Genomic DNA, 13,257 nt, shown 5'->3' with positions numbered 1-13,257 from the left:
AGCTAAGAGTCATCCTACAGTGTAAACGGAGAGTGATGTGGAGTCCATACCTCAGCCTGCCTCGTAGTAACAATGCCGACGCACTTTTCCTTTGCTGTATCTTACTGGCATCATAACTAACAGACACAGTGAGGACTCAGGGTCTCCTCCTTGACACCCAGTATTAATTAGACCATCATGGCCTCCCTCACTGTGCCATCAGGAGAGGCTGTGCAGAGAGCTGGAATGGCCAGCCCCACCGAATGAAAATGAGGCACATGCCCTAGAGCCCAAGGGGACGTGGGGCTTTATCTCCCCCTAGTCCTACACCCCCAGTTGTTGCTGCCACACTGAAAATGGATACAGGCAAATAAAATCAAGTTTAAATCCATATAAAAACCAGGAAGGGATCCATCTGTCTGCCTCTGGAGTGCTGGCATGAAAGATCTAGACCATCATGCCTGGCCAATATTGTTTTCTCTAAGGGCACATTTTGATATTTTAGGTTCAAGAACTATGACATTAACCTGATTAATTTAAAACCAAACCTTTGGGAAACACTTGCAAACATTTCTTATGGTAGCTGATCTGTAGCTAGTGACTGGGCAAGCTCCAGTGTGTGCTAAGCAATGTGAACTCAACCCGTCATTCAGTCTGTGTCTGTCTTACATCATTCAGCTAACTGAGCACTGTTAAGTGCTCGAGAAAACCCTGCTCCCAAAGGACACAATATTTGTCTTGTTACTCAGAGAAGGCTTGGGTGCCAGCCCCTAAATGTTCAAATAAATTTTCATGAAAAAAAAAATCCGGTATTTTAAAATAGCTGAATCAACTTCACGAATAAACAAACCCACTTTGCTACAACAACGAAGCACACAGATTCCTGCAAACTGTAAAACAGGCAGGCAAACACATTCCTCGGGCATGAATGCGCCTCACAGAAATGTGAGCAGGGAGAAATGATAGCAGGGAGCTATCCTGGTCTCCCACCAGCCTCTGTGACCCTTGACTGGTATATTAAACGACGGGCAGGGCATGAGGCTTTAGAACCTACAAATTACGATTACACAATGCTAGAAACCCAGCTTCGGAGACTCCCTCCCATAGTCTGTGTGTGGTTCTTGCTTTTGCCTGGTGTGACTGAAGAGGTCGGTCGCACATCTCCTGCTGGAGGTATCCTACAAACCCGTATGACCCCCTGCAGAGTTTGCAACGAGAGCCTCACAACTTAAATGTAAATATCCACAAGGATAGAAGTTAAACTTTCCATTCCAGGGACTGTCTTCGCCGCTCACCATTTTCCACAGGGTTGTGGCTAACAGCAGAATTCTCTGAAACTTTGGAGTAGAAACCGTGCGAGCCACAGGCAGGTCAGAAACTATAATTTTTTCCCCCTTTAGTCATCTTTGGAAAAAACTCTACATCAACCAAGAAAACTCCTTTTTAAAAACAGAGACTTTCTCTTTGCATACAGAAGTATGACCATGGGACAGTAGATACCAACCTGTATACGAATTCAGACTGCTCACAGATACATCAGTCTAGGCATAAGACTAGTGTGAGCGGCACGCATGTACGTAGACACAGAGCATTCTGTTTGGAAAACGAGGCTTTCCCTGTGTGGCAGGTGCTGCCTGTGACGTAATGGGTGCAGGTGCCTGCTAACCGTGTGTAGATTAGTAGAGCCCTGGTGCTCAGACATAGCCCGGCGAAAGTCTACTGAAACCCCCACGTTCGTTTCAGAAGCACAGCAACTGGAGTGGGAATCCAGCAGCAAGACACGTTTGTTCAGGTAAAGACCCTGGGCAGCTTGAGTGCACCTCGGCAACAAGGCGCCGGTCCTACCTGCTGAGACCTCAGAATGGCAGCGTCGATCTCCTCCACTTTCTGCGTGATTGTGTCGCTCACCAGTCGGTAGCGTTCATTGTCCTCGGCAATCGTCTTCTCGAGCCCTTCCCTGGCCCTCCAGGGCACCAGTTCCAACAAGGCACTGCTCACTTCATTGAGAGAATCCACTAAGGCTTTGTTGCTCCTGACTTCGTTTTTCAGTTCCTTGAGAACATATAAACGCATGGGTAAACGCCGGGGCAGGGTCTCCCTCTGCTCTGTTCTCAGGGTGGGAGAGGGGGAGGGGGTGGGGGTTCTTTGCTGGTTGACAAGGCTGTGCTTGGCCTGGTTAGTTACATCTGAGCTAAACGAATGTCCATTATTAAAAGATGTTTTGAAAAAAAAAAATCAAAAGTGTTTCCAGAGAAGTTTAGGAGACAGTTCATTTGTCAACATGGCAGGAGTTTCTCTTTGAAATAGAAAATAAATATTTGCTCTTTGGAGAAACAAACTCAAACCAGCTAACATGTTAAGTCATCGGCTAACAGAAGTCAAGCAACAAGGCCTGTCACACGCCAACAGGAACACGGCCTGCGGTGAGGACATGCTGGTGTTGTGAGAGACTACAGCCTCCCCAACTCATGGGATCAGCGGCCGACACGTTGGGATGAATGCTCTGAGAGGCAGTGTGCTTTTTAGGTATTGCCAGGAAAGTCCCCACACTACCTATCTCTGACAGAAATGTTTTTCCAGCCAAATTACCTGCCTCTGATACAGTGGTCATCTTCCTTTTCCCCTTTCCCTTCTTTGTTATTCTACCTTGGGCAGGAAACTACATTCTAGTCACCTGTCTTAAAGGGAACAGTATGCCCTGTGTGAATGGTCACCTTACTGCTGGCTTCCACCAGACCCCGCCCCCCATGGCCACTGCATTTGGAATCCTCACAGATCACCCCCTTAGGTGACACATGTGTCTGAAGGGTCACCTTACAGCTGGTTTCCAGCAGGCCCCGCCCCCCCACCGGCCACTGTACTTGGAATCCTCACAGATACAACCCCTGTAGGTGACACACGTGTGGGAGATGCACAAGTGCCTACTTTCTGTCTCTCTTGCACTTGACTGGCAGCTTCTCCTTTCAGGCCCTGAGTCTCGTAGGACAGCAGCTCCACCTCCACCTTGTCCAGCCAGTTACACAGCTCCTTGTGCATGGACTGCAGCTGGCCGGCGAGCTGCAGAGCATGTTCTAGGGTCTTCGCTACATCGGCACTCAACTTGGTGATGTCTTTGTACCTGGCTTTAATGGCTTCCAACTTATCTTGAATGATTAAGACTTCATCACCTAAAATTCCAAGAAGATGTATTATTTCTTGTGGAAGAGGAGAAAGTGAGGGGCAGAGGTCTCTTCAGACACTACTGATGGTATGCTTTGGGGGGATGAGGGGACACTTTTCTAAAGATAATCTGACCCAAAAGATATCCTCACTTCTTCCCCAGGATTGCTGAAAAGAGAAACTCCAATAGAAAGGCCTACAGAAACTTCAGTTGTGCGCAGACGTTTTATCTCCCGTACAAAGCTTTCTGTCTTTGAAGAACGATGAGGGCTAAACCTGCCAGCACCCGGGCCGCTGATGTCATGGCTCACAAGGAGGTTACGTCAGGAGGATATTTAACCTTCCTGTGCTGACTCATCATTACTCACACTTCCGGGGCTCTTTATCTACCTCTACTTCCTTTGCAGACAGACGTAAATTATGCCCTAAGCTTCAGACTTCCAAATCAAAGTTCTAGACACTTTATTGCATGCCTTTAATCACAAGGAAGGATAACTGCCCCGAGTGTGCGCACGCGCACATGCCAAAACAGATAAGGGCTTTCCTATAGCCAGAGGAACTGCTAAAATAACTTCGCCATGCATCTGCCTTCTTAGTGCTCTCTTCAAGCTTGGAGAAACTAAACCCGTGGACTACCTTAACAAGCATTGTTGAGGTGCAGTTTACCTTAAAAAAACAAAACAAAATAGGACTGTCTAAACCCATATGTTCATCAGTCTTCCAGCAGGGGAAGGCTCCTGTAGCTACAGCGCAGACTTCTCTGGCCAGTGCCCATGCCAAGCGCTTTGTGCTATGAGTAACACGCACGGCGTCCACCAAGGATTCAAGTGAGATCCCATTCGAAGCCCTCTGGACCGATTTCCAAGCCATTCTACAGGACAACATCTCAGAGCAGCCTCAAAAGTCTGAAGGGGTTTTGTCTTTCTGGCCTCATCCTTGAGACTCCCTAAGCAACGCTGCGGAATGCTGCCCGCAGATAACCCGAGCCCGCGGATAACCCGAATCTCACCTGTGGTCTGTTTGAGCAGCTCTAAGCCGTTCAGCAGTGCCTGATCTACACTCTGTTTCCGGAGGAGAATGTCTTCTTGTAGAGCCTAAAAGCACAGGTACCATTTGTGGGGAGGCAGGGGAGAGAGCACTTGTTAACCTCAGAGAAGGTTTAATGATCTGCAGAGACACTACACTGCATTTTTAAATGTCCGTTACCCCTCCCTCGCTCCACCCAGGTCCTCCCTGTGCTCGTCTTCCAGTATGCATGGCACTTCTCTTTTAGAACACACAGTGGGGCTTATAAAACTGCCTTTGTGGAGGTATTGGTTCCTTATGGGGTCGTTGAATACAAGAATAATCACACTGAATAAGTAGCGAGAAAGCTAGCTAACTGGATAAGTTAAATCTCATGTCATTAAAGGTATGTACACACGAGAAAAAGTCTATTGTGAGTTCAATGAATCACACAAATCATAATGGACACGAAATAATATATAACCAATAATAATGGATAAAATGAATAACAACTGAAATGAGAAAAAAAGAAAGAAAGAAACAAAAGAAAAGAAATAAATGAAGGTACCCTGAGTTCAGCCCGCTGTCTCCACAGTGCCTCTGGGCTGTGATCCTGGACTGACAGCTTGCTCAGTTTGCCATGTACTTCATTCAGCCAGTTCATCAGCTCAACTTCATCTTCCCCAAAAATCTTAGCATTGCACAGGGCCTGCTGGAGGAGCTCAGACCTGCTGTGACTTTTCTCTTGAATCTCAAAGTACCACACTTGCAAGGAGTCTAGCTTACTCTGCACCAAATCCTTGTCCTCCCTGGAGCTGAGGACCTTTAAGGACTGGCCAATGCTAACGGCCTGGTGTAACTGTTTGCTGTGATTGGTGATGTCATCTTCTAAGACCTAAACAAAGTTCAAAAAAGGAAGACAACGAAACAGAACAAAACTGAAAGGGGTGGACAAATGAAGAACGTAAACAGAACCAAAGGATGATCTTTAAAATGAATTTAGTTTCACAATTATGCATAATCTAACAAACACAAGCCACCGGCACGCGACACTTCTTACCTTGTGCTGTGAAATCTGCTCCTCCAGCTTTGGTGCCTGGGTTCCTATGGGCTCCGAGTTTGCCAGCTTCTTTTCTACAGCTGTGAGCCACTCGTTCAGTGGCTCCAGGGTCTCATGAAACTCCTGAGCTACCACCGAGATCCCTTCCAGTTGACGGTTCCTATACATTTGTCGAGATGAAGGTCAGTTAGGCGTGGAGAACGTGTAAAACCGCCAACCAAGATCTTCAGTCAGACCTTCCATACTACCTACACTGAACACGGCTTCCCAGAAGTCACCTGAGGCTGGGCTATAAGTTACGAACATCTACAGGGCATGTTAAAATGGCTCTCACTAAATAAAATTAAAGGAGACATCCTTGTTCCTGAACATCATGGAGGGTGAAAGCCACCTCCACTGAGAATATGCCTGTCAATCATAACCATTTTTAAAGGCAGCAGCAATAAAAAACAATGACAAAAAGCACTGTTGGAGACACATCTTACGACTGGCCTTGCTATAAATAAGCACTTTCAAATATGAATTTCCATAGAAGCGACAGCCACTGAAGCTATTTCTAACAAGATGGTCAAAAAAGTGGATTTTAAAACTTGAAGAACGTGACTGCTACATTACACAGTATCAAGTGCATTTGTCCAAAGCAACAGTTACTACTTTGTGGGCTTAAATGTCAAGAAGAGGAGAGAGGAAAGCAGGAGAGAGGAAAGTGGCTCAGATACATTTAATAGGTGGGGCACTTTCAGAATCACGTGGCTACAGTCACCCTGTCCCTGCTGCCTTTTTCCTCTCAGGCTCCTGACTGTGCTGGCCCACAGCAGGGCATTGGATTCATCAGCCATGCTGAGAGTCCTGTGTTGAGGTCTAGCTGCTGCCCTATCTTCCTGACAGGTTGATTTTTTTGTTAAGGGAATAATATGACCTGGGAAGGGAGCTTCATGTGAAGCTAAGAGGAATTATAGAACTGGCAGCAGGAACAAGAAAATACAATTTCCATTTTTGTTTGTTATGTAACCTTGGCTGGCCTGGGATGCTGTGTAGATCCTGGTGGTCTGTAACTCACAGATATCCACCCGCCTCTGCCTTTTGAGTGCTGGCAGCAAAGGTGTGTGGCATCAAACACCATGTCATCGTATTCTAAACTATTAGCATGCAACTATTAAAGGGCTTCCCCCTTCAGTCTATGTCTGCAGTGGCTTTACTGTCTGCCTGATCACTCTGTTGGCTGCTCTCGCATGTAGCTACTCCTGGTCGAAGTATCATGGCAGACAGGAGGTGCTACACTGGCTGTGACTCTGTAATAACAGAACTGAGAGCAAGAGCCTGGAAAAGCCACAGTCTAGCCCTCCCTCCTTCCCAGAGGGAGAGGACCGCCAGCTGCTTCACTCCTTTCTAACCAACTCCTCCCTTAAAACATGGCCATTGCTTCCCTGTCTCCAAACTTCTTCCTGTTATGTGTTCCCATCATACCCTGCATCTTTACTTCAAAGCATCACTCTTGTCCTCATTTCCCATCGGCTTTGAGTCTGTTAGTCTGCACCTGTCTGGGGACAGAGGTCACCGGTGTAGCTCATCCTCGTAAGCTAACACCTAGCTCTGTACCTGACGCAGGGTAAGTAGCGAATGACTGTGTCTCGCACAAATGAATGAATTACCAGTGAAGGAAAATGCTTTCTTAATGAGCAGGGATGCGGCTGGTGGCCACAGGACATCAGAAGAACGGGGACTGGTGCACCACAGCCCCGTGACGAACAGACACGGAGGACATGGACGTAAAGGCAAGCGTTATCCCAGCCTACAGCCCTGAGCATGTCACCGCTAGGTACCTTGCTTCAGCTCTGCTCAGGAGCGCTTCCCATCTACTGTCCAAGAGGCTCAGCTGCCTCGTGAGCTTCACTCTGTCCGCAGGCTCTGCCGAAGCAGCGATTTTCTCTCCTTCTCTTTTGATCACCTCCACCGTAGACTTCCGGTCTTCCAGAAGTCTTTGCAGAAGCTTCAGACAAAACATGCCGTGTTTTTAAAAGGCAGAAGAATGTTTAAATAAATATAAGATAGAACTCATGCATGCATGCATACATACATACATACATACATACGCATGGATAGACATGGGAAAAATGAGGAGTGGGGTTTTAAAAATAATTCATTTGGGGGCAGTGAGAGAGTGCCTTAGGTCAAGGTGGCTTGCCACCAACCCTCATGACCTGCAACGTGGAAGGGGAGAAATAGCTCCTGCAACTTGTCCTTTGACCTCCACATGCACGACAAGGCGCACGCAGGGCACATAAATAAATAAATAAATAAATAAATAAATAAATAAATAAATGTCATTTTTTAAAAAAGCCTCCAAAGAATAAACAGAAAGAGCGTTTGGCTGAGTAACTGCTGTGTCAGACACTGAGATGTGGCTTTGACAACAGACAACCCCTACTGATAAGGTCACTGTAATCTTTTTTTTTAAAAAAGATTTATTTATTTATTTATTTATTTATTTATTTAATGTATAGGAATACACTGTAGCTATCTTCAGACACACCAGCAGAGGGTGTCAGATCCCATTATAGATGGTTGTGAGCTACCATGTGGTTGCTGGGAATTGAACTCAGGACCTCTGGAAGAGCAGTCAGTGTTCTTAGCCGCTGAGCCATCTCTCTAGCCCCAGGTCACTGTAATCTTTGTGATAGATTTTGTACAAAATCACGGAGCAGACGATGCATGTAGGATAAGCAGACTGAACCATGGGAAAAGTACAACACTCTCCTCACTTTCATAAAACAGGGCTGCCCTAAGCATCCAGCAGTTATCGACTGCCAAAGAACAGACTCCCGTCAGTCAAAACCCCGGTTCACGTGAGGCAATGCATTTCAGGCAGACAGGTTAATACCAGACCATGCCTGCAGGACAGAAGGCTCCTGGCCTTCCCTGGAAGAAGCGCTTTGAGGACCCCATGAGGACGGAAACTTGAGCAGAACCCTCAGACACCCAAAAAGAAGAGTGTGGGTGCGCTGGGTTCTTAAGAACTGCCAAGAGGACTAAGGTTTCAGGACATAGCAGCTAAAAGAAAATTCAGTCCAAATCTAGCCGAGTGCCAGACTCAGGGTCACCTTGCCCTAACTAATCAAAGCAAGTCAACTGCCCACGTAGTAAGTGCGTGCTCCAGCAACCAGACGCAGGAGCTCACCCTGCCAGGCCTCTGCTTACTTACTCTGATCCTGGCAGACGACCGCTAAGGAGTAACAACTTAACACTTACCCAGAAGTAGCATGCTACAGGCATACACTGAGATTAAGACCACGGAGGAGGGAAGGAAAGGGAATACAGATTTCCCAAGGGAAAGGATCATGGATATTCTCGACACAGTTCAGGGCATCACGTAAACAATGTGAAGTCTATAAATTACACACGCGCAGGAGGACAACTTGCGAGTGTTGGCCCTTTACTGTCTCCTTGTAGGATCTGAGGATTGGTTGTCTGGCTTGGTGACAAGCCCTTTACCCACTGAGCTAGCCTGCCAGCCCAAGTGAGTTACTTCTGGTGAACTGGAATAGAGAAACCTTTGGCTATTAAGAAGACAAAGTCAGTAAATGGGCTTTGTTGACTGTGCATTATTAACTGTCCCTGGGAGAATAACTCAGTTGATGTTGGCAGTTATATAATTAAAGCCACACCGATGCACGGGATTTCCAGGGTGTCGCCTTAACCCTCCTTCTTTGCTGTCTGGTCCTGGAGTCTGAACTGGAGCCTCCTGCATTCTAGGCTACTGTCCTATGACTGCGCCATGTCCCCAAGCCTCTTCTCCGCTTTTAGATTCCACCCAGGCTCCCTCTGAGTTGCTCACTAGGCTGTCTTCCTGTGGGCCTAGAACTTGGGACCCTCCTACCTCCACCAGCCAAGGAGTTGGGATTACAGGCCTGAGCCATGAGGCCTGGCTTTATTTTTCCCACCACTTCCTTCTTTTTTTTTTTTTTTTTTTTTTTTTTAGAGACAGGGCTTCTCTGTATAGCCCTGGCTGTCCTGGAACTCACTTTGTAGACCAGGCTGGCCTCGAACTCAGAAATCCGCCTGCCTCTGCCTCCCAAGTGCTGGGATTAAAGGCGTGCGCCACCACGCCCGGCTTCCCACCACTTCCTAATTGGCTGAAGTTTTCAGGGAATTTGGAGAGTGCTAATGTGTAATGCAGAATTAAAGGAAGCAGTAAGTTGGTAAAAATCTGAGGCCAATGTAGACTTTTTTTAAAGTTTAAACTAGTAAACAGTTTATGGGCTACAGTGTCATGTTTTAGTACATGTGTTCACTGGAAAACAATTTAATCAAACTAATTAACATAGCTAGTAGTTCCTCTGCTCAAAATTGCTATTGTGTTGAGGGTATTTAAAGTCTTTTGGCAATTTTGAGGTATACGATATATAGGGCCACACAGTATGCCTTTTTCCATGTGTCATTTCAAATCACAGCTGCTCCCTCACTGGAAATGTCCTTCAGTGTTCCATGTCTGACCACTACACCACGAACTGCACATGTTGTCTCAAGCAGTCCTCTGTCTATCAGCACCAGGACATACAGCAGCATGTCCCCAGGTGCGTGAACAGAGGATCCGAGCCCTTTGCACTCCGCTCAACTCGGAGAACCTGCCAGTATTTACTCTATACAATTCCCGTGGCGAGATCTCATGTATTTAGGCAACAACGATTTTCCTGTCCAAATGCCACCCAGCCAGTGAAGCGATTCTTGCCTGTTCTATTTAGAGCTGCTCACGGGATTCCTCTTCTCCAGTACTTCCTGCCCCTAGCCCTGGCTCTGTCACAGCTATATCCTCCCCTCATCTCTGCTTTGGAATCCCTCTAGGTCACACATGGACTTTGCTGGCTTTCCACGGCCTCTCTTTCCCTTTAGATTTTATGTTCAATGGGGGACTCTCACTGTCTTCATTGAGGGTTGTATCTCCTGCAGCTAGACCCACACCTTGACCAGAGTACGCAATCAGCACGTGCTGCTTGAGTAGCTGACAGTATGGAAAGCTGCAGGAACCTGTTACTGTGACATCCTGTTAGTATAAACAGGGAGGCACACTTTGATTGTCATTTTAAAGATTTTCTATGAAACTGAATAAAGGCATCGCTAACTTACCTTCTGTTCCTGTATCTGGGCCTTCACTACTTTGAACTCAGCGGACGGAGGCTTTTGATTGGCCACAAGCTCCTCTGTGTCTGCCATCCAGCTGAGCAGGGACTCCAGGGCATCCTGGAACCTTCCACAGTGTAGCAGGGCCTCCTGCAGCTGGGATGTTCGCTGAGCCACCTGTGAAGTTCCAGTTTTTCAACTTATTTGATTATTTCATGAAAGAAAGAAAGAAAGAAAGAAAGAAAGAGAGAAAGAGAGAAAGAGAGAAAGAGAGAAAGAGAGAAAGAGAGAAAAGAAAGAGAGAGAGAGAGAGTGAGAGAAAGAAGGAGAGAGAGAGAGAAAGAAAGAAAGAAAGAAAGAAAGAAAGAAAGAAAGAAAGAAAGAAAGAAAGAAAGAAAGAAGGAAAGAAGGAAGGAAGGGAAAGAAAGAAACAAACAAACAAGAAATCTGTCCCCCTGATACTACTCCTCACGATTATTACTAACTTGGCCACACTTTCCCTTCCCCTCTGTGATAGTTTGTATATGCTCAGCCCAGGGAATACCACGATTAGGAGGTGTGACCTTGTTGAAGTAGGTGTGTCACTGTGGGCATGGGCTTTAAGACCCTCTTCCTAGCTGCCTGGAAGCCAGTCTTCCGCTAGCTGCCTTTGGAACAAGATGTAGAACTCAGCTCCTCCTGTATCATTCCTGCCTGCATGCTGCCATGCTCCTGCCATGCTCCTGCCTTGATGATAATGGACTGAACCTCTGAACCTGCTGGCCAGCCCCAATTAAATGTTGTCCTTATAAGAGTTGCCTTGGTCATGGTATCTCTTCACAGCAGTAAAATCCTAAGATACCCTCCTTCTCCCGGTGTCTGTGTATGTATGTGTGTGTGTGTGTGTATGTCTGCGTGCATGCGCACACAGAGCACCCACATGTGTCCTATGGTGCTTTTCCCTCTGTTCATAGCCAGATGCTGGTCTTATACCTTGCCACTGTTGCTATGCTAAGCAGAGCAAAGTGTGACAGAGTGGCAGCCAGGTGTATGGTGATAGAGCTACTGACACTCTAGGGAGGGCTGCAGAGCCTACTCTGGGCTTTCTAGGGAAGGCTATTCTGGGCTTCCTGCTATTACTCCATCTCCCATCTCCTATCTGCGAGCGGTCCTGGCTGATGCTAAGCTGTACAGGAGTCAAAGCTTAATGCCATCCATGAAGGGATGGGTTTTCCGTGGTGATCCGGGGGGGGTGAAGGCGGTCACCCACACTCTAGTAAGTAACCCCTCACTTGTACCCCTTAGAATAAACCCAATAAACTCACTGGGCACATCAAGGTGGACTTCAGTGAATCCCATGCTGGTCTGCTGTCAGTGCCCATCTGGGTGAGTGGGCATTCACTCACATTTCCCCAAGAAAGGTTAACACAACAGGGAGCCTGCATCCCCACAAGTCAGGGAGTCCCAGAAGCAAATAAGCTACCACAGCACGAGGAGGCCATTTCAACACAGGGCCGTCCACGATGGCTGCCTCCAGCATACTGGCTGGGTCTGCAGCTACATCTCTGTCAAGGTTGGGATGGTGGTGAGAGAAATCCCATCTCCACTCACGAACGTCATTCATTTGTGTCCCATGCCGATTGCCAAGGGCCACTTAGTGTACAACATGAGAAGAAGAAGCGTGTTTGGGCACGTGGCTACGACCATGACTATTAGCCATGAACACTGACAGGGAAAATTGCTAAGGAGTCAAGCAACTACCTTCTTATTGAGAGTCTTCCACCTTGAGTTGACACTGTCCAGGTCATGCTCCAGACCCTGAGTGCAGGTGTTTGCAGCTGCGCTCTGAATAAGGCCTTGGCCTAACCAGTTCACATCTTGCTGCTTCACCTGCAAGGGTTCGATTTCTTCTTTCTGGAATACCTGCAGGTTGGGAGAACCATGTTGTGAGAATTATTAGCATCTAACGACTACCAGTGGTAAAGACTATGTGCTTATTTATTAAGTAGTTGAAGCCAGCAACTGTCCCTGAAGTGAACTGTTGGTAGGAAATATAAACTTGTGGCATTTAATTACATATTCTACATACATTTAGGAAGATTGCCTACAAACCCAAGATGAGCATAATGAAATTTCCTATCGTCACAATTTAACGATGATAAAAACATGCAAAAGAACCACTGATGAGCAAATGGTGAGATGATGCTCGCTAGGTCAAGGAATTCCCACGGGGGCTCATGAAGATCGGTGCAGTATGGAGAGCTGGCTGCTGAAGCGTGAGACTCACTTTAGAAGTGTAGACTCAATGGCAACACAACCAAGTAGGTCAAGAGGCCAAGAACACGTCTGCCCGAGGGGCCAAAATCCAACAGGGGCAAATGGAAAAGCAGAGGCACGTGGACACAGGGCAAATGGGGCCTTCCATAACAACCACAGCAGAAGGTGTAGACCTAGCGGAAGGTGGAAGGTGACACAGGGTAAGACCCATACGCACCTGGTGGACTCAGAGAGGAGGTGCTAGCGCTGACCTGGAACAGTACCTGACCCCGAGAGTAAGAGTAAGTTTAGAGCCTTTGGCCATGAGTATCAGAGGGAAATCATATTTCATGCCGACCAGGACATAGTCCTCTCCTGAACACTGAACCACCTCCACTGAAAGAAGAGGGACTTGGATTGCGAACATAAAACAAGGAAGAACCACTCAACTCACCATTGTCAGGCTCATGAGTTGTAGTGCAGAAACAAGACGGATTTAAAACAAACAAAAACAAACAAGCCATGTAAAATGTCTTTTCCCCAAGATCACCAGTCCAAGTATGGCTCCCAATGAAAACACCTGGGAAGAACTAGCAGTGGAAGAATTTGACAGAATCATTTCACTATGTTCAAAGAGCTCAAAGAGGATATGGATGTACCCCAAAGAACAGAAACAAAGAGCTGAATGAAAAGGAAGTGAG

General features: G+C 46.9%; 1 protein-coding gene across 34 annotated transcripts in view; it reads right to left on the bottom strand.

The window, feature by feature from the left end:
• The window catches only part of Dst (dystonin), a 400,775-nt gene that overhangs the window by 53,821 nt on the left and 333,697 nt on the right, over nt 1–13,257 (bottom strand). For 26 of the 34 annotated variants that reach the window (XM_006495666.4, XM_006495690.4, XM_006495682.3 and 23 more), the window contains 8 exons: nt 12,062–12,223; nt 10,328–10,498; nt 7,027–7,193; nt 5,204–5,363; nt 4,712–5,038; nt 4,148–4,232; nt 2,905–3,146; nt 1,825–2,031 (listed from right to left, as the gene is read on the bottom strand). In XM_006495666.4, the coding sequence (XP_006495729.1) occupies nt 1,825–2,031; nt 2,905–3,146; nt 4,148–4,232; nt 4,712–5,038; nt 5,204–5,363; nt 7,027–7,193; nt 10,328–10,498; nt 12,062–12,223 (1,521 nt within the window). The remainder of the gene's footprint in view (nt 1–1,824; nt 2,032–2,904; nt 3,147–4,147; nt 4,233–4,711; nt 5,039–5,203; nt 5,364–7,026; nt 7,194–10,327; nt 10,499–12,061; nt 12,224–13,257) is intronic. The other 8 variants (XM_006495691.4, XM_017314706.2, XM_017314722.2 and 5 more) reach the window with 1 other exon arrangement.

This window comes from Mus musculus, chromosome 1, assembly GCF_000001635.26.
Source record: "Mus musculus strain C57BL/6J chromosome 1, GRCm38.p6 C57BL/6J".
Classification (NCBI taxonomy): domain Eukaryota; kingdom Metazoa; phylum Chordata; class Mammalia; order Rodentia; family Muridae; genus Mus; species Mus musculus.
Note: the sequence above shows the minus strand (reverse complement) of the source record. Positions and strands in the feature narration are given on the sequence as shown.